The 23,057-nt window shown below is 29.4% G+C and overlaps 1 protein-coding gene across 3 annotated transcripts in view; it reads right to left on the reverse strand.

Annotated features, from left to right (window-relative positions):
- LOC105258326 (tRNA dimethylallyltransferase) overlaps positions 1-10,277 on the reverse strand; it is a 77,622-nt gene extending 67,345 nt beyond the window's left edge. For 2 of the 3 annotated variants that reach the window (XM_011269533.3, XM_011269530.3), the window contains exon 1: positions 10,104-10,277. In XM_011269533.3, the coding sequence (XP_011267835.1) occupies positions 10,104-10,244 (141 nt within the window). In that variant the 5' untranslated portion in view covers positions 10,245-10,277. Of the gene's footprint in view, positions 1-7,235; positions 7,405-10,103 lie in introns of all 3 variants that reach the window. The other variant, XM_011269532.3, reaches the window with a different exon arrangement.
- Between the last annotated feature and the right edge of the window lie 12,780 nt (positions 10,278-23,057).

Below are 23,057 nucleotides of genomic sequence, written 5' to 3' on the forward strand. Positions count from 1 at the left end.
TGATTGCAAGGTGTGTTATATGATAGTTGTATATGTATTTACACTTCTTTCCGAATACATTATGTTTTGCTGTCGCTCATTTTTATTTATGAATGATATGTAAGATTATTTAATGAATATACATTTTAAATTTAAATTTAATTTATTTTAATAACCAAATCAAACAAATGTTAGAAAGCCCATTCTTTTTAAGAAATAATTTAACAATATTGTAAAAAAAATTTATTTATCGAACAAGTTAATATCCACTGTTTATTTCATTTCGATGAAAGTTTCCAATTATTACCATTTCTCATAATTTATTATGGGGCTTTATAATTACCAATTGACATGCTATGACTGATTTCATCACATCATAGCGTGATGAAATAATAATTAAAAGAGAAATAAAATGTAACGAGGATTCTTATTCCTCATTTTGCGAAATAATCTGAATGCGCTCTTTACATATCCTTCATACAAGCATTTTATAATCAATTCGTATCGTTTATAGCGTTAATTAAGAAGAAAATTAATTATTAATGCGCAAGATAAAAATTGTTAAAAAGATACTAATCGTTCGGCAGTTTCCTTGTTAATTCAGAAAAGAACTTATAACTTAACGATCGCGAATTAATTGATTGACTCAATTAAATTTTACGCTTTAATGTTTTACACAACTTAAATCGATTAAACATAGCAACTGTGACTTTTCCAATAAAACTGGTAATGCAGCATCTCGTTACTGAAGAAATTACGCTCAATAGACAAGATCTTGCATTGCTTTCGAAAAACAAAATACTTATATACAGTACATTTTTATTGTTGAAACCTGTGTGTTTCTGTTTAAAGAAATAAATTAAAAGAAATTGTACAATATCTCCAAATAAATCCAATTAATACAACTTAATCTTAAATATTATGATTTTATCGCACAAAAAGAAAAAAAAAAAAATATATATATATATATATATATATATATATATATATATAATAGAATGTACATAAAAATATAAATAATATATTAATAATAGTGCTTATTATTAAAACTTTTTAAAAAATGCATGATTATGCTCAAAGTTATAAAAAAATTGTTTTAAAGTTGGATATTTGCTCATGTTAATTCTATTTTAATTGATATTTTTTGTGTATAAAAAGTAGAATTTTTTCTAGAACTCATGTAAAATTATAAATCTTTGAAAATTTGACAAAAAATGTAATATCGCATAAAATAAAACTGTGTCAACTTATCTTAATTTTGGCATTTTTTTACTTAATGTCCTGAACTATTTATTTAAATTATCAAGAATTATAGAGAGAAAGAAAATTGAAAATAAAGTTAAAACCTCTAATTATTTATGAATTTTTCACGAAATAATAGGCAGCTTTTTACATACACTATTAACTGTTCTGAATCCGATTCATGACACAAATTCTCCGGGAGGATCGCGGAAATTGTCGCAATGCGACGGAATTGTACATACTAAATTCTACATAAGAAGCCAAGATCTATTTCTGTAAGACAAGTTTCTGCGTTAGCATCTTGTTCTACAATGCTTATTAAGCTCGACATTGGTATCGCAAATTTGTTGCCGTATGTTGTTGCACTATTTCTATAAAGAAAAACTCCTATGATATGAGCTGTGTTTACAGCATATTCAACATTTAAAAGAATTACAAACTGAAGAAAAACAAGTGATAGATGCAATTGCTATGTCTAATAATATTTAATCATAAGATTATTTTCTTTTTTTTTAATATTTTAGAAAAACTATATTTTCTCAAAAAAAGCGTTAAAATTTATTGCAGATGATAACTTTGAGATATCAATATCATACACATACGTGCAGATACAACTTTAAAGATAACGAATTGGTTCAAACGAATTTTATCAATCTTATCTCATTACTCTACTTTCCGTAATCAATATATCTTCAAGTCCGATTAATTTTGTAACGATAAATGTTTTAAGAATGGCAAAAACTTTTATAAAGTATTAAAATTGATTAGATGATAAGATGAAGTCACATATAACGATCTTTATCTATTTGACATTGTAATTTTTTCTTTTTGAAATTTTATGCACAGTGATGTATAATTAAATTGCTTCATACAAGTGTTACTTACGATTTAAATATTACATCCTAATCGTCTCGTATTAAAAAAGGTGATAATGTATCTTAATTATTCTTAAAATTTCTTATCTTTCTAATTAAAATTACAATTATTTGAAATTATGTAGTATTGATTATTTATAATACGAAAATCGCATTTTATTTAAAATATCAGCATTAATTAAATATGAATAAGATCGATTGATTACAGAAATAATTGCATATTTTGACACAGCAAATTTAATTATAGTTTGTTATTATTAGTTTATATTTAATCATTTAATGAAAAAGAAGGTTTAAGGAAGGTTCGATAACACGAGAAGGTAGCTTTATATTATTAATTTGTCTTATACAACTTAAAAATATTATATATACAATAATAATTCCCAAAATTTTTAATGATATTTCTTCTCTTTTATAGGTTAAAATCGACATTTTAGACGATGTATAATTCATGACAAAATCCTGGAAAATATTTCATTTGTATTTTTACGAGTAAAAAAAATAATGTCGAACTATTATTGTAAAATTTCTACTCACTTGTCTTACAAATTAGTCACGAATTCGAGCAATGTTAATCTGAAAAACGTCTGGGCATTTTGAGGTCGATGACCCGCAAAACCCGATCGTATTTCTGTCATTCTATTAATGTATACTCGACGTAAAATCGATGTGAAAAGATCTCATTGAAAAATCCGGTGAAAAAACTATATTTTGATAATAAGTGATAATAATTAAATATAATTAAACATAATAAGGGTACGTAAATAATATTTCGGTCTCTATTAGATGCGTTTGTAATCGTTTCATTAAATAATACATATAATATATATAATTGTATACAATATATATGATCAGATTTTTCGCGGCAGCTTTTTAAATTTTAGAATCAGTAATGATAATATAATAAAGTATAAAATTAATAGTAATGTATTAACAAAACATTGTGACTGTTTTTATTAATAAAAATTTTAATTCAATTTTTTTCTTATTTAATTTTCTTTTCAAATATTAATTTTTGAGTAATACATAATTAAAAAATAAATTATAGGAACATAAGTAGACAAAAAAATATTTGATGCTTAATTATTTCTTTAATTTTAATCCCAAATTTATAATGTTATTAAGTTAAAAAGATACCTCTTCCAAAAAAAAAATTTATATATATAGAAACGTTTGAAATATGAAGCTATATTTTAGTTACTTAGTAATACTCAAGACAATAATAATTGCTAAAGAAATAAGTTTTTGTTAACGTCGATTTATTCTTTTTCTTTTTCTAGATAAAGTTACGTCATCCCACTTGGCGCCAAGAAGCACTGATATCTCGTATGAGTAATCATACAATTACAGTGCACTCCGAGCGAGATTACATAATGCATCGTGAACGAATGTACCGGCTTAGTCCCGGAAGTGTGACAAACTGTTCTCAGCAGTCCTAATCGCAGAATAGATGACACATCAGTTGCATACAGTTTAACCTTATGATCAGACAAGTTGCACCGCACAAAACAGGGAAGATATTTGTGGCACACAATTATTAATTATTATTAGTATTATATTATTATAATTATCATTATTATATTATTATATTATTAATTAATATTTATTTGTCGGATTATATGTTTCAACAATTACATTGTCTCGAGCATATTAAACACATTACAGTGGAAAATTATATATAAATTTGACAAGACAGTTAATAACAAGATAAATGATAAAATACAAAAACCTTTGAAGAATGAAATTGAAAGTGATTAAATTGTTTCGTTGATTTTTAAAATTTTAAAGCATTTTCTTTTTGATGTGTATCGCGTATCGAAATGTTATATATTTTAGCATAGTTATATATTCAAGCATTTATTAAATTAATGCACGAAAATAAAACTCTTTTAAAATTTTAAGTGGTTGAAGCGAGTTTGTGTTACACGTGATAAATTTAGAATAATTTATAGAAGGAGATATATGCAAAATTCTTCCGCGTTCAAGATTTTAGAAGAAAAATACAGAATTTACAATCGGCCATAACATAATTTAAACAAGCATCATTCACGGTTCATCATTAAAGGTGAAAAATTTATGATTCTTCTTGCTACCGATTTTTCGAATAATTTATGCGAATACGAACTTCAAAACTGTTCTCGCGTTATTTCAAGACATATCCTAAGAATATCGATGATAAAAGTGCTACATTTTCATAAAAACTTGCATACATTTCATAATTAAAAAAAGATAAGAAAAAATATGATTGATGGAGGGAATGTGCATAAAAAAAAATCCGATTAAACAGCTGACCCGACTCCGGGTCAATTCTAGGCAAAATTCGAATTCTGAAGTTTTAAACAGGATTATCGATAATCAACTTTAATGCAATCTCAAAGACCTGTCACATTTGAATTAACTTTTACGTATAAAGATAAAATCAATAGTCCTATATAGATAATAGCAGACGCAAAAGGAAAAAAGAAAAGCTGCTGAAATAGCTCGTATATAAAGCTTTAATGTTATACGCGAAATGATGTTAATGTTGATTGGCAATTACATCACTTGAGTGCTCTATAGAATTAAGTACGTTCATTAATCCTTCATAATCGTTACGAGGTTTCACTCGACGTCTTGATAAAGGCTGCACTTGCGACTCAGCGCCGTAATAAAACAACCGTCGAGAGTATCCCGAGGCATCCGCGTCGACAAAAGAGCCTCGTAAATCTCGCGTCATTGCGTCGCCGCGGATTTAAAACCGGTTGGCCGACGATGGGGAATCTGCCGCATGTAACCAGCTGCAACCTACGATTTTTATCACGATTTTCATATCGTACAATTACGAAACCGTCGCGGCTGTCAAAACGCATTCCGTGCGCATCAACTATAACGTTTCCGTATGTATATGATCGCCGTCAAGGTCGATCTTTGCGAGAAAAGTGCTGTCCCGTCTTTTAGCATTTGCTTTCAACCCAAGTAATGAAATCACTGATTGCATCAATAATTTTTAATTAATTCATATATTTTTTATTTATCATGATGTTAAAATACGTGAGCCTTTATAATTGCAAGTAAAATGATAATTACAGGTAATATGACGCCATTAAATGTCACTAGTTTTCATAATTAATGCATGAAATACGCAAAATAAAATATATTTTATTTACACGATATAAATTCAAATATTTTTACATTTATAGAAGAGTAAGGAAAAAAATCGAAAATTCTGATAATTCTTAATTAATGATCGTGTTGAAAACTCGTTTCTGATAATTTTTTATTAATGATTGTGTTGAGAAGAGATTAATTTTGCAAGTAAATAATGTGAAGGTAAGCAATAAATATCCTAATTTTGTCCTTCTTTAAAAAGCACGCGGGGGGTTCCATTTAAAATGAACATTTCCATACGTGGCACGCATGATCTGAGAGAGATCCTCCGGAAATGACAAGTATCATTTTAAGGATCAAAGCAAAAATTATTGCGTTGCCGCATTAAAGTCGAATTTGCGTATCACGTGACTCTAAACGCTCCTTATTACGACATTACTGACGTATATTTCGTGAGAATGCGTTATTTTAAAGTTCGCTATTTTTATTTCCCTTTCCCCAATTTCCCCTTCCGAGACTACAGTTTTTATCAGTCTCTAGAGAAAGCGAGTAAGCCTCAGATAACTCTTGTATTTCATCATAAAATAGCTTTTTTATCTTTTTTTATCTTTACTATAATGACACTCGTCGGAGATTGCGCGCTCAATAAGTGGATGATGTACGCGTTCGAGATGAATCTTCGCGTTAGATTCATAATCATACGCAATTATACTTTCGTGCCTGTTTTCATGCTGCCCGATCGCCAACATCCTCCCCCACGCGTATATTCTTAATGAAAGGTCTCTAAATGTTCACTTCTTAAACCATGTATCAAGTGTGTGCCACGGTGGCCTGCAGTGCCTAAGTCGCAGTTATACACGTGCGGTATGTTATCATATCGAGGCGTATGTATACGGTAATAAAACGCCGAATTATCATTGCTGAAAGGCACATTCATGTGCAAAATGAAATAATTATATATTAATTTTCGATTGATGTAATTACAGTTAGTAATTATTCTTATACACAGAGTAAAATTAGAAAAGCAATCATCATGTAATTCTAGTGTTATAGAATAAACTAAATATATTTTTTATATAATTTTTTATATAATTTTTAATATAATTTTATATTTTTTATATTATTTAGATTGTAATTCCTTTGATTATCATCTCGATTTAAAAGATGTAATGTTTAAATGTAAGACTTGTATCAAATCTCGCAAACATTAAAGAAGTCGATTGAGACTTTTATTTCACACACATTTGATTTTATAACGTCATCTTTTTTTATGAGAACACGATTTCCAGAATAGTTGAAGAACGGGCTCCAATAAAATCTCGTGATATTTTTACGAATCACCAAGAATTTTGCGACTTTCTGCCGCAACTAACTCTATCCGGCGAATCATCTTAATGGATATTCACAAGAGGCTCATTCGCAATATTTCGGAATTCTAGCACGCCTCTTTAACAGCAATATTAAAATTCTACACGCTGAATATTTCAGAAATATCGATCTGTAGTATTTTTAGGAAACTTTCGGCGTTTCTAGGAAACATTTGTTCGTCTGACTCGATTCTAGCCAAATTAGGTTTCTAGACATCTGGGTGAAATTTCAAATTCTTACTAATTCAGGAACAGGTTTCGCTACAGAAATAGTAAAAACCATATAGTGCTCTTCTTTTCAAATCTCGACAAATTAAGACAAAATTTAATTATATGTATTCTGTTATAAAATGAAGAGATTAAACAAATAGTAAAAAATTGTTTCAGATAATTTGAGATTTCAGATAATTTGAGCTCTAGTGTGAAGAAACAACATTTAATAAAAATTAAAATATCTACAGAAATAGTAAAAACCATATAGTGCTCTTCTTGTCAAATCTCGACAAATTAGGACAAAATTTAATTATATAGTCTGTTATAAAATGAATAAATTAAACAAATAGCAAAAAATTTTTTCAGATAATTTAAGATGCTCTAGTGCGAAGAAAAAAAACACCTAATAAAAATTAAGATAGATCTAATCAAATTTCTTAGTAAAAATTCAATGACTCTTATTGTTACATACATCTGGCGCAGGCTTCGTGCAAAGATTAAAGACATTTTCGCGCGACGTCTAATCGTGCGAGATATGTCCCCAAGGGATTCTGGCTCGATGAGAGAAGGAACAATCCCGGTACTGATCCCGATTCCCCGAGCGAGGCCGCATCGTTTGAAGTTCCGTGTGAATCGGCAGTCTGCGGGGGCAAAAATTTGCAGATCTTTTTTTTCTTCCGACACGCGTGTGTAGGCGTCGCGTCGTGACCGCCCGGGAGCACGTGATTTATTCACGCGAGTGAAGTCACGCATGGCGGAAAAAGAAATTGGAGCCGATGCTCCGTGTGAAAAAGATACAGAAATAAACGCGAAGGGGAGAAACTACCGACTAAACTACGAAAGTCGCTGATACATTATGGAATTTTTCTCATGAGAGAGATAATAATTTTGAGCATCAAAATCGAGATTTTCAAAATCGCAAAAGCAAGTATTATAACAATGATAATGAAATATTTATTATAAATAAAATATTTTCTATTAAAGATCACTCTTCTCTTATCATTGTGTTTTTCATTTATTACGAAATAATTATTATTATAAAATATTTATTATAAATGAATTATTTTCTATTAAAGATCACTCTTCTTTTATGACTGTGTGTTTTTCATTTATTATGAAAAAAGATATTAAAAAATAATAATTTCGTGCCGAAATTCGAATCATACTGAGAATCTTCTATCTCAATAAAAATGACCGCTATATATCAGTGATATTCATGAATGGTCGGAAATAAATCTCAATTTAAAAACACCTATAGAAAGAATCAATTCCAAGTATATTGCTCAAGACGAATCCTAAGAACAACTTAATCTCTTATATAACATCTCACACTTTCTATACACATATATCTTTTTTTATTTATCGAGCTGAATAGATTTCTCTTTAGAATACAAGCTGTATGTCTAGAAAAAAACAATTTATAAAACTTAATGTAAAATAACAACTTTTTATATATAAATCAATTCTTCTTGTAAATAAACTTGTTATTAAAATTAATTTTTTAAAATTAGAAATAAATATATTAATATGTCAACAGAAAAAATTATAAAATATTCGATCGTAGTAAATTGTTTTTTCAAAAACTTAATTTCTTATAATTAATCTGTTAATGAATTCCGATATTATACGCACGCGTATAAAAAAAGAAAAAAAGAAAAAATAATAATCTGTTGAAAAATAGGCAAATACAAAAACGATTTGATCATATTGACGAAGACAAGTTCACGTCGCTGAACGTTTCCTTGACCGGAAATTCTGTGACAGGTCGAGAATCGATTCGATTTACATGAAGGAAAACGACTACGACCCTGATCTTGTGTCAAGGCCGTAAGACTAGATTACCGAGGCGTGCATTAACGTAAGTATGTGTGCGCGGCAATTAAAACGACTAATTTATGAGCGCGATTTCTACGCGAAGCACACGCGAGTTTTACGATCTCGCGAAAAGGATTCATTGAAAGGGGAAAAACTTGCCGCGGCTTTTAATTAAATATTTTATGCGACTATTTAATTTATCAAATTTTTATATCTGATTTCTTTTTTTAAATAATACATTTTTCCTCCGTAAAAACTCGGTATATGATTATCACTTGCATAAGACGAACGACGATGAAAATTAAGATAAATACGATGACGATAAAATTGCGATATGTTCATGCTAATAAGACATAATGTTACATCATTAGGATACATAATGAAATCCATAACTGTCATGTGGAAACATAAATATTGTTTAAGAGCTTTTGCACGTATATTTAATTATGATTTTATGAAACGTAATTTATAAAAGAAGAAAAGAAAGAGCACATTTCTTTTTTCGCGAATTGCTTTATGTGTCTTGTCAAATCAATTTAAAAAACAATTACTATTAGACGAATTTAATTTATAAATATAACTTATGCCTATTCATGACATCATTAATAAAAGCAATACTGAATATTATTCATAACAATCATCATGTGAAAAGTTAGAATTGAGAGACATATTTGATAAGTATAATTGTGTGTGTATGTGTAAATAAGATTTCAACAAATAATTTAATTGATGTATTTTTTACATTTACTATTAGAGATTCCGATTTCATTTTTATTTAATTTTATTTTGACTTAAATAAGAAAAATAGAAATATAATTTCGTGATAAAATATATGGAAGAAAATTCTAATATTTTTCGAAAAATCGCATTCTTCTCACGTGAGTATATTTTCCTACTTGAGTATTTTTTCAGACTTGATAAGTACTAATGAATAATTAAAAATATTTATTTTTGTTGTACTTTGTCTTATATTTATATTAATATTCTTGACACATAATTACGTCGATATCGAAAACTACGTATATCGGTAAAGAAAACTTTTAAACCAGTTGTTCGAATAAATATATAAATATATAAATGCAAATCTTAATCACTCGACACTTGGAAAATAGCACTTTCCTGATCATTTTTCACGAATACGATGAACGCATTAGGAAGTCGTGTTGAGGAACCTCGTCGCGAGGTTTCATATCGAGAGTTATCAAGTACGCTTATTTACATTGATAAATGATTATAGGCGCAATTTATTTTTGTGTGCTTTATCTTGTATCTATATTAATACTCCTAACTACAATACTGAAAATCACATGTGACATTGGAAACTTGGCGCCAGTAAAGAAAGTTTTAATCCAGCATAAATATATAAATATGCGAACTTTAGTCACAAATCGACATTCTTTGGACAATAATACTTTCCCGATCGTTTCTCGCGAACACGATAAACACGTTGGAAAATTGCGTCGCGGGCACCTAACCTCGCCACGAGGTTTCACGTCGGGAGTCGAAGGTTATACTAGACATTTACCTGCATGCTGTCGGCCGAGATGATTTCCCCAGAGAAGCGACGAGCCAGTTCGATACCCAGTCGAGATTTTCCGGAACCCGTGGCACCCAGAATCACTAGAATTGGCACACGCGACATTTCTACCTCGCTACGATCAACCATCGTGGCTGAGCTGAGCGTGGCGCAATAAATTAAGCGCATGCGCGGTGCCTCTTCGGGCGCTTGCGCGCGGTCCGTCGTTCTGTCACATGCGGAACGTGGAAAGTGAACTCCGCGCTGGGTTTTGAAATAATGACAAAGTCGAGAGATACCCATCGACGATCAGGATGCTTCTTTTATGTTATCTATATATTCCGCATACAAATCCGATATAAAATTTTCAAGCGACCTATATAATTCTCAAAAAAATATTTTATTTATAAATTTATAAATTTTATTTATAGATGATTTATAAAATTTATTTAAAATTTATATAGATTTATATAATATAAATTGTGACATCTATTATGCGTATTGAAAAGAATTATTTATTATACCATTTATTTATGTATTTTAATAATTGATGCTTTATCGCGAATTGTTAGGCAAATAAAATTTACTTTAATTACTGTACGAATTTTATAGAAATTTTTTAGGACAGATAAAGTATTCTTTAATGTATGCGTGAAGAAGTTCTCTAATCTTAATATCTCGAGTTTCTCTCTTTTGCTATATATAGAAAATATAACTACATGATAATACATTAATTATATGAGTAATATACAAATATATATAAACTTTTTGTGATAAACACAACGCGATAGTGAAAAATCTATGAATATTCCTGCAAATCTCGAGAGGCGTTTTGCGATATGATTTATTATATTGAAAAAATAAAACTGGAAATCTGCATAAAAAATTATTCATAACACAAAAATAAATAAAGACATTCTTTGGCAAAATTGGCGCTACTTTGTTTAAATTGAGTATTACATAAGAGCGCTCTAAAGAGAGGCAACAATGAGTTTGCAAATATATTTTGTTTTTTTGAAAAAATTTTAATGTCATCTTTCACATAATCATGTTTAAGATTTAAGATCAAATATCTTTGCATGTAAATGAAAATTTTAAGCTAATCCCATTTTAAATGGGATAGATTAATTTAAAAAGAGATGCATTTTTTATTTACCTATTCGCAAACATTATATATATTTAATATTATTTAATAAATATATTATTTAATAAATTATTAAAAATTGAAAAACGTTGTTATTTCCTCCCTTTACATTTTTGAAAAAATTAATTTTGGATTAATCAAAAAATAGACTGTTTATATTAAGAATTGTGGCATTCTATTTATATAACTGTGAATTTACATAACTGAGAATTTTCCGCACTATTCATGATAAAATTGCATGCTAAACAAAGAAGTGTTTATCGTTCTATATCTATGCGTTCATATAATTATGCTTGAGACCAGCGAAGGCAATATCACGTGCCCAATAGCGTAAATAACTAAAACCATTCGTGCGTATATATGTGTACTGATCTTGACATGTGTATGATACGTCATTCTCGAGTTGAATGTTTAAGCTATCTAAAGTCTATATATATTGTTATACTTGCGGAAATTGCAATGATGCTAATTATATTCATTTAATCATTTGATGAATGATATGTAATAAGGCCACATCCTCACTAAAAATAATGTTATTGTATTATCAATATACGCGCGAATTTTACTACATCTTCGTATTAATAATAATATTTCAAATGATAAAACTACTTCAAACTACTTCAAATGATAAGAAAATTATTAATAACATAAAGATTATTTTAGACAAATAATTAATTTCATTGAAATTTTTATTATCTTAAATTAGCAAAAATTTAAATATATTTTTTTATTATAATACAATATTTCTATTTCTTATTTATATGAGAGAGAGCGAAAGAAAGAGAATTAACTTATTTTATATATCTTTTCTATAACTTTTTTTTCTAAAATTTTTTCATAAATAATTTTTTTATATAATATAATCTCAAATGTAATATTCAATCACACGATTTTTATTTCTTATTTAAGTTTATAATTTTATGATATAAAGTATAAAATATAATAAATATCTTTGTATGTAGAATCACGCACACATACAATTATAAAATTAAAAATAACAAAAGGGCATACAAATGCAGGATATTCGTGTTGAATAGTACAGTTGTTTTTAATCTATTAAAGGGGAGCCTGCGTTAATTTAGTATTAGGAAATCATGTATGAAATGTATCAGCAAAAGATATATAATATAGATATATAAAGTAATAGCATTTTTTCTGTTATTTCTTACTATTAATTTACAAATAATACACAATCTATGTTTTAAAAAATATTGTTGTTGTTATATATCTAAATTGACATATATTATCAACTAAAAATTATCTTTTACATGCATTTTCTCTATATTTATTATAAATTACTTCTGATTATGTAAATATAAAAAGCTATATCAATGTAGTTTATATAAATTTATATTAAAATATTATTTATATTTTTAAATTATTTAGTAAAAATTATATTTATCTGTTTATATATTTTCAAATTAATGTTGCATTTACTAAATGAAATGAATTCCTCTTTTCCAATAAATATAAAAATATTGACATTTATTTATTTGTCATATTTTATTGACATTTAAATCCTCATACTGCATTCTATATTTCTTGGGGAAAAACCAAAAGTCCTATATAAAGTTTAAATTTTATGAGAATGTATTGTATTATTTATCTTTGTAGCGAGCAAGTATTTGATATATTATAATTTACAAATAATATTTTATGAATGGCAATCTAATATATATTCAAGCAAAATTTCAAAATCTCTGCATCATCATGTTACAAATATTATTATAATAACAAGAGTAATAAAATTGTTACGTCATTGCATAATTTTTACAAATATTTCGCTCCGTATGTCTGACATATAATTATAATATAATTAAAAAACACTGTTACGTATTTTTACGAAATAATGTTATTTAAACAAATATGATTGCTGTTAAAACGGAACTGCTGTCGGACGTATAAGAACGTGTTATGCATAAACAGAGATTAATGGTTCTTATATGATGTTGCATACGTAAACATGTATAAATTGATGCAAAATATTTCTCTACACATAATGCACTCACATTTTAAATCGGCAATTGAAAAGAAAGCAAATCGATGAATTAGTGTGACGCGAATATGATACCGATGTAATGCAACACGAACACAACTTTAATACGACACACAATGTCGACGTAATGCCGACGTAACGCAAAACGTGATGCGAATGCAACGCGCGCGTAATGCAATGCAACGTAATGCAACGCGGATGTAATGGCGATTGAGGTGAACATTGGCATTTCGATTTTTGTCATTTAACGTAATACATAAACACATAAACGTGACGCTAACATGAGTACTGCCATATAGATTCAAATTCTTATACGTTCGCAATGTAATGCAACACAGCGCAATGTAGTGGGTGCAGCGAGGATGTGACACAATGTATCATAACATAATGCAACGAAAGAAATATGATGCAGGCTGAATAATAATTGTTGCAGTATGTTATTTATTTTAACCTTGCACAACGCACGCTTTTATAGCATTAATTAGTTTATGTGTTTATATTCTTTTAGACCGTATAATATATCTAAAAATATTAAAATTTACTCTCTCTAAAAATTCTATTTTTTGATCATGTTTTAAAATTATAAAACAAATAATTAATTAATAAAAATGGAAAATATACAGAAAAATATGTATTTTTATATAATTATTTTTTTTTTAATTGAACGTTTATATATTTAGAAAAATTATAAATAATCAATGATGACAAAGATCTTATTAATTTTTAATGAAGAATATCTTTTCGTTAAATTTATTGCTAACACACGTAATATTTGCATAGTATATAATATTTAATTAATCGCCGCGATTCTGAAATGAGTATTGACGCAACTGCATGAAAACTTTCTAAACAGGAAGCTCGCATCACGGACGAATGTAAATGTGTAGAGAACGAATTCAAGAAATATTATAGATTCCTCCTGCAAACTATACAATAATACTCATTTTTGCGTTTTGAGTTTTGCCGTAGCATTCATTAACCTTCGTAGCTGCGGATGGCGCGCGAACATGTATATTAATATAATATTATGTAATATCCTTCTCATGTAAGATCACTTGCGAATTTATTTCGCAAAAGTATGTCTATCGCATTTAATCTCGAATTACTCTCCTTAATTTAATTGTAAATTTTAATTTTAAATTAATATATATATATATATATATAATTAAAATTTAAAGTAGAAAAAATCGGAGAAAACGGAAAGAGAGAGAGAAATTATTTCATGTTTTTAAAAATTGAGGAATCGTTTAAATTTGCTACTTTTCTCGTATAAACTTTTCCCCATCATCAACCTATTAAGTTAAGATTCGAAGATAAGTTATATTATTGTTTTTAATCTAACATTTTAATTGTAACGGTTACATTGAACGTTACGTTTGAATTTATAAAGGTTACATACGGGTAGCCTAAATGTTTTGATTTATTCTTCTGTAATTATTATTTGGCGAGTTGTTTTTTTAACTTTTAAGAATATTTTCTGTTCTAATCTCATCATTTTCTTACTAATCTTGTTTTTTATTAGATGTAGGATATATTTTTTAAAAACATATCATCAGTTAAAGGACAAGTACACAGTAAGTTTTGTTAAAATCTAACTCATAACGATGAGAAGACGTTAAACCGTTAGGAGATGAATTCAGAGCCACCATCATTTACAATAGTTACACATATCAATTAATGACTAACAGCATTATTAACGTCGCATTATTTATTCTGTGCACAAATTATGACAGGTATTTATCTTAAGATTTTTTTTGACTGATACGTTTAAACCTTTCGCTAAAGAAGATCATTAACCTTGTATTAAAAATAATTTGTATAATATATATCATTAATTTTGCATCTTTCTTTTGCATTTTGACTTTTATCATTACTTATTTTGTATTTAAAATATTACTGGAATCATAATTTAATAATCTTAGAAGTATCTCATATAATTAACTAGAAATTTGTAACTCGTTATTCTATAATATCAAATAAGTTAATCATTTTGGAGGAAATGGATGAGGAAAAAAAGAGAAAAATTGCAACGCTAAAATTAAATGATATAATTATTTTATTCATATATAGAGTAATTCAAACAGAATATAAATGTCAAGGAACTGTCTGACCCTTTTCCTAAAGAAAAAAAAAGAATAAACCTCATCGCGCTTATATTTTCGCTAGCAATAAAATCTGCACAGCAAAATGTTACGCTCGTTATAAGTGCTCTCGCATTCAATTAACAACTTAATTATCATATACAATGTCAAAATTTAATCGAAAGGATCGTCCAACCATCGGCGATTTCCTTATATTTTTATATTTATATTAATCGTTTAGGTTATTTATTTGAATTAATTAAAAATGTTTTCGTTCAATAATATTCGTAATTGTTCGTTGCTATTTACCGAGGGAAGGACAAGCCTCCTTTTGCATAATTTTAAATACAACATAATTCTGTTCTCAATGTCTTTCAAAATCAACGAAAAAAAAAGAAAAATATTGTGAATACAAACAAGCATTTGTGAATCTTTATACATAATTCTCGTAGAAAAAAAATATTAGCGGCTATTTATAAACTGCCTATAGATTATAAGATGCTCGTTTTATAACGTGTGTGTATGTATGTGTGTGTATATATATATGTGTGTGTGTGTGTGTGTGTGTATGCATGTGTATCGCGTGTATGTAATATGTAAGTAGTAAATATAAAGATATATAAATATTACTTTTAAAGTAGTTGTTCATGCTATTTTATATATAACTTCTGGTATAAATATTACACTTCTTTTTCTCTTCTTTTTATTTTATAATATATCTATTATATAATATATTCTTATAATTTGTAAGTATATCTTGACTCCGTTTTCACAGTTGTATATGGAAGTCTGTACATTATTAATAATTGTACAGGAGCATGGATTTTAGACTCTGTAGCAGCGACTCGGCGACGATTTCATCCGATAACAATAGCTCGAAATATAGGAAAAGCGGAGGAAATGGTCATCGAGAGGCTTGTATCTTTCGTCGATGAAAACGATCGTTTTTTCTTTATTTGTATACAATTTAACAATTTTCGAGGTACAATGAACTCGGAGCGCATCGTTGCTTCGTCTCTGTGCTCGCGCGATATTTTAATATTACGCAGATGATCGTGTGAAACATTATCTGCAAATAATATAGGGTCGACAGTTCCGACAAAACGTTCACATATATATTCAATAGTCGAACTTAAAACCAGAGATACAAAAGAAATATTAAATTCTTTTTTCCTCAAACATCTTTTCGTCAAATTTTCATCTCTACTCTAATTTATAATTATCTAACAAAATCACAAAAGAAATCACTTTATATATAAAAAGATCACTATAAAATTATAAAATTTCTTTTGCGCGAAGCTGGATACTTTTGCTACGCTTTTATCTACGCTCGGAGACCCGAAGCACCAATTTCTAAGAGCATCGAGAACGAAGCCCGGACGAAGCAACCTCCCTCTATTAAAGCAGCTAAGTTTCTGTAGTGCTCGCTTGGTGTACATCGTCGCGACGAGGAAGCATGCGATGTTATCATCAAGAAATACAAAAGTACGGCATGAACGACGCGTATCCGACATCGTATCCTTCCTCGTCGGACGTACAAACGATTAACGAATATTTTCTTGTTATTTTTTTCCTTTTTCTGAAACTGATTTTCTTGTAAAAATAAGAGATTCTATATATCTGTATCTAATATATATATATATATATATATATATATATATATATATACATATCGCAAAATCTGTCTGTAAGGATTCCCATGTGCCAGTTTATAAAAATATATAAAAGAAGATATATGTGTATATATATATATATATATTTCTTCTTTTATATATCAACGTCCGTCTGCTCCGATTTTCTCTAGCTTTTTAGCGTAAGCTTCATTATATTAATTTGATACAATTCTTATTCATCTCTGTTGCGCCAGAAACGCCTTTATCGTCTAAATTACATTTACTTCGATTGCCGTTTATAAATTCCTCTCTCGTCCCGGTTACAACGAGAAGTGTTTTCGGTAGCGACGCCGTATAAAAATAAAGAGGATAAATAAAAAATATCTCTTCTTACTCTGAATAAAAGAATCTAAGCTACATGAACTATTCATTGATCATTATGATCAATTTTTATTCTACCTCACTTCCGTCAAGCCCCTCACTTTTTACTCTCGCTACTCTGTCTCTATCACTTTCTTGTTATCTCTCTCCCATATTTTCAACTTCCCACCCTCCCCCCGTTTTCAAACTGCAAGTTTCGATACAATTATCCGTAGTTTCTTATAACAAACTATATTTATTTTTTCATATACATATATAAAATTCTCTCGTATAAACGATCGTTAGGTACACATGGTATTATGTATATATAAATTGCAATGAGCGAAGATGAATTTCGGTCGTGTTTTCGGTCGACAAGTTTACGCTCTCAAAAGTTACAATTTTTATTTCATGAAAATCGATGATTCAAGTTCAACGAAAACTCTAGATGCAAACTGCTTATGACGAAAAATAGGTCTGGAGCTAGACGGAGTGAACGATATATACATATATACAGGATATTTCACCTTAAATGATGGATCAAAAGCTTTAAAAAAAGCGGGAAACAAAATTATTGAAAAATGAGGAACATTAATTTAAAAATAGAGAATCCATGTTTTCAAAATAAAATTTCACAAGCTTAAGATATTCTTGAAACGAATGAAGAGATGAAATGCCCTGTATATATTACACGCATATCTTTGTAAGAAAAATAGACAGCGAGTCTTGCTCCGGTGCGAAGAAAAAAAAGAATTTAAATTAATAAATTTCTGAACTTCTGTAACAACGAAATCTGTCGGAATAAATTTATGTCTAGTCGAAAGAAGTGAGGTTCGCCTGTCTTATTTCTATGGTATATATGTATATTATATATATATATATATATATATATATATATATATACAAATATACATATAATGTATAATAATATTATATGCTTCAACAGCCGTCCTTTGCTTAAGTTAAAGCTAGATCGACATAAGTCGTTTACAAAACGCTACTTTTTCTTATGTCTTCTCTTCTATTCGTACTATTTTAATAATTTTTTAATTCTATCTAACAGGTACGTGCGTACTCTTCATGACGGATGCGAGGTGTTCGAAAAATTCGATCAGGAGTAACTCGCGCAATTTCATTAATTCGTGGCATAATGGAAACCAAATGCTATCCTCGAAATTAGTTTCCGTTTTTTTCTCGTGTACAATGTCAACATGGCAACAACAAACTTAACAATCTGAAGACAAAGGTAAATTCGAGACTTCGCAAAGGATAAACTAGAAGCAAAGTTTGTACTGTAAATACCTATATTGATCGCGAAAAAGTATTTCATAATATATTTTTTTTCTTTTGCGCGATTCTCTACAGCCGATAAAAAAATCGACAATCTGCGAGGTCATCAGCTTATATTTCCTAAGTCATTTGCTACGTCAGCGAAATACAATTTGCTCGAAATTTATATGCGAGAATCGTTTCTATATTCATGTAAAAGGAAATCTTGAGTTCGAGATGACACTCATGAAAAATGTGTATTTATTTATTTGCAGTATATGCTCTCTCTAAGAATCTACAGCTATCTAATCTAAATATAAATATCTAATTTTGCTAATTCGAAACCATTAATTATTATTTCATGAACATTCAGCTATGTGTTTTAATAGCATTGCGTATAAAAATGGAAACAAATACGGTTTTTTTTTCTTGCGGAATCTTGTTCTAGAGCTGGCTTAATTTCTGTGTCATCTCGAACACGTTAGGAGGGGAAGAAAATGATTCGGAAAAAATCCTTATATAAATAGGAATACTGGAAGATAAAAAAGAATGGACTATAAGATGGAGAGAAAACTAAAACACCCTCGCGATCCGTCCGTCAATCTTCTCTGAGCTTTCTTCTCTGAGCAATTTTTGATGAAAAAGATCCTTGCCTAGAGAAGACCTACAACTTTATCTTTATTACAAAAAAAAAACAAACAAAAAGGAAATAAAAAAAAGGAATAGGGAAAAATGCATCCTTAGGGCTGACATCCAATATCGAGACCCGATTCTTTATCGCACGTTAAATATATCTACGATACGACTGAAGAACCGACCTCAGTCAACCTACTATCTTCATTTTTATATTTCATATTACATTTATCTCTTCTTCTCTCAATTTGGCACGATACAGAGAACTCACAGGTCGGACACACGTGCAAACAAAAAATGCGACAAAGCAAAAGTTCACGCGAGAGGAGGCCTTTCTCGTTTCCGTAGGAAACGAAATTTGCTGCGAGGTATACATTGTCGAGTTTCCTTTCGTTCATCCTATGGTCTATTGCTTAATTTATCATCGGTTTAAAGCAAAGGAACACTCTTCGATCAAACGCGAGAAGTCTAATCGGAAAGAATTAAAAGATTGCTCGTCAATTAAGAAAATTAATGAACGATCCTTTATCATCCTTAGCCTCATTAACATTCGCTTATTATATTCGCAATTTATATGAATATCGAATGGTGTTTATTCTTATATATTTCTGAATGATATGCGATTTGAAGAAAAGTAGTAAATCTTGTGAATTTAGAAACATGCAGATTGCGAGTTAGTATTTTTAGAGTATTTTTTTTATCAAAATCCGCGACTTCTCGCGTTGATTTCTCGTGCATGCATGAGAAAAATGTATATGGATTATTAGAAATCGTAAAAATAGTAATAAATATTAATTCACTGCTATTAATTCTAATAAATGACGAGCATATTATTTTTGCTTGATTTTTCGGGTCGGTTATATATAATATCATGACCTGTGACTCTTGGCGATGACTTTAACTATACATTTCACATAATAAATCTATTTCAATATTTAGCGTAGAAAAAAATATGGAGACGTTAAAAAACGTCTTATACGGAATATGATAAATGTCGAAAACGCTCGAACGCGGTAGTGAGGACAAATTTTTAAAAGATTGGAATTTTCTAAATTAAATAAGAGTCTAGATTGACCAGAAATAGCTAATCGTGCGCGACATATTTACATATGCCCTTGATATATTGATTCTTGAAAAATTAATGCGAAATACAAAAAAGTCTATAAAAAATATACAAAAGATTGTCAATGTTAATTATCTTCAGAAATCTCTCGCGATCTTTGACTGAACTTTAATGTGTCCTTCACGATTCACGGATCCCCGATCGCCGGGATCGCGAAATTGTCGCGGTCGCCCGTGTTCCGAACTGCATTATTATGTTGCATATGAATGTCTGTATGTGTCGTGTACACACATACATGTGTACTTATAAATATATATCATAAACTCGCGATTAAAAATATCCCGTGTCGTTAAATTAATAATAGTTTCTATTTAGTTTAACTGTATCCGTCTGCGTGTCATGTGTATGTATAGTTGCACGTATGCGTGTCCATGTATGTGTACATGTGTCTATTGTCTCATTAAAATCTCAGTTCGCGCGATTTTTCCTCTGACTCTTTCGCCTAAATTTATTCTTTACGCTCATCGACTATGTATCTCTAATTCATTGCCGTTTTATTTTTTTATTCATCTCATCCGGCCATTGTTACTATTTTTAATTTGAATCTGAGCTATTTGCGGGTGAAATACGCGCACACACATATTTGTGCGATAAAATTTTTTTCTATATGTCAACTGTCGATGAGCACATTGCGCGCGCATGTATGTATTGTTTCTTGAAAGGTTTTTACCTTCGCGTTCATTTTTCATCTTTCGATCATAAAAAGTATGCATACAAACGAATACTGTTACCTACAAATGTAATGAACACATTGTTTCTTTTTTGCGCGTACATATATAAATATATATATATATATATATATATATATATATATGTATAATAATATAAAAAATCATCTCTGAAGATACTATGTTTTTTCACTCGCATCTTCAGCCGATTTCTATAGCATGTCGTTTATTTGTATGTCATACATAATTATACGTATTATTATTTAGGTATATGTATATATTGTTGCTCTTATTTATGCATCTAAGATAATTTTATTATATACATATATCTATGTATATATGTATATATATATATATATATATATATATATATATATGTTTGTAGATATATAATTATGTATGACATATATATATATATCGTAATTGTTATATAGCATCTTACTTCCTTTTATAAGCTGTGCTCAAAAGTTAACATCTCATTAGGACAGTGTAATATAATTATCTTGATTTACGAAATGCCGGCAGCGCGCGATGCTATATTAAACTAAAGCTGATAACATTGATATGAGAGTAAATATAATAATAGTAATAATATTAATAGTTATTATTAATTATAAATACCGTTAGAGCGGTAGTTATCTTCTTTCTCTCGTGTCAATATGTTTTTAATATATATGTATATAAATATTTATTCACATCTATATATGTTAAATATATGCAAATCTATATACATATGTATATGCATAAAACTTTATCGATATTATGAAGTTGAAAGTACTTTATGCTCGCGAAACATGTCTAACGCTGGTTATTTCGCGCGATACTCCTATGCATATATATCTTGCTCTGCAAAACGAAGTAATTAATTAATTAAAATCAAGGAAGACACGTGCTGATATCTGCGCGATATCTCAAAACGATATCAAAAATTAAATTTCTCTTTCGACGGAATCGAATCGTATTATTAAAAAATAAAAAATAAAAAAATTGATCAATTCCGCGTTATATCCACTTCCCTTCTCTGCCGGTCGACGACGGCCGAAAGATGAAGCAATTCAAAAAGAACGATTTGCCGCGGTAGCATCTTCATTTTATTGCACCCAATAGAATACGCGATGTTAGCTTTACAGTCCGGCTCTATTTTCTAAATGCGACAAGTCAGGGAATCAAAATTCCGGATGCAAAAGAAATGAGAAAAAGCAAATATATTTTTAAAAGGAACTCGATGGAAAGAATGATTCGACTCAAATGGCGAAAAGTAAAAAAGATATGTAGAAAATACGAAGAAAAAGACTTGTGCTAATTATAATAAAAGTAAAAGTAGATCAAGTTGTATGTGGCATGTGTCAATGTGTCGCCTCACGTGTAGAGTATGTATATATACGTATGTGTGTGTCTCTATCAGGAAAACCTACTCTCCCAATTATTGATGTATTTCAATTGTACGTGAGAAAAAGCGACATATTATATAAAGCAAATAATGGATACGCCACAAATACGTATACGTGGACACCCTGTCAACTATTTCTACCTATCCCTCTTCTTGACTGACTCATCATCTCATGCATCGTATTTCTACCTACCTATTTACTTGCTTCACTTAATTAGGTTGTGCATAGCCGAAAGCGGCTATTTAATTTTTCGCACAGGTTGCTAAAAAAGGCGGGAAGATAGTGTTCTTTATTTTTCTATCAGGGTGGCGCGACGGTCATCGCCGAAGAGATCTTTTCCGTAGGAATTAAATCGCGAAGAAATATGGGAAAGGGAGATACTATCAGTTAATTCGTGCCTTAAACTAGGTACCAACTGTGTCCGTGTGCGCAATTAAAAGGAGAATTTAGAATGCGCTGAATACCTGAGAGCCAAATCTCAAAGAGAGAAGTTTGTTTTGTGTCCTGGAAATATTTCGGATCTTTATATCCCACTATATCCTAGTATCTCTTCTCGTATTCTTCTTGCTGACGAATTGTCGTCGCCAATTTCACATCAAGGATTTTGCTAAGTTTACATAGTTCGGGATAATTAAATGTTTACGGTAGATCACACGCGTGAAAGAGTAGAGACCTCGCATAATGA

The sequence above is a fragment of the Camponotus floridanus genome, unplaced genomic scaffold (assembly GCF_003227725.1).
Source record: "Camponotus floridanus strain SB8 unplaced genomic scaffold, Cflo_v7.5 scaffold2, whole genome shotgun sequence".
Lineage (NCBI taxonomy): Eukaryota > Metazoa > Arthropoda > Insecta > Hymenoptera > Formicidae > Camponotus > Camponotus floridanus.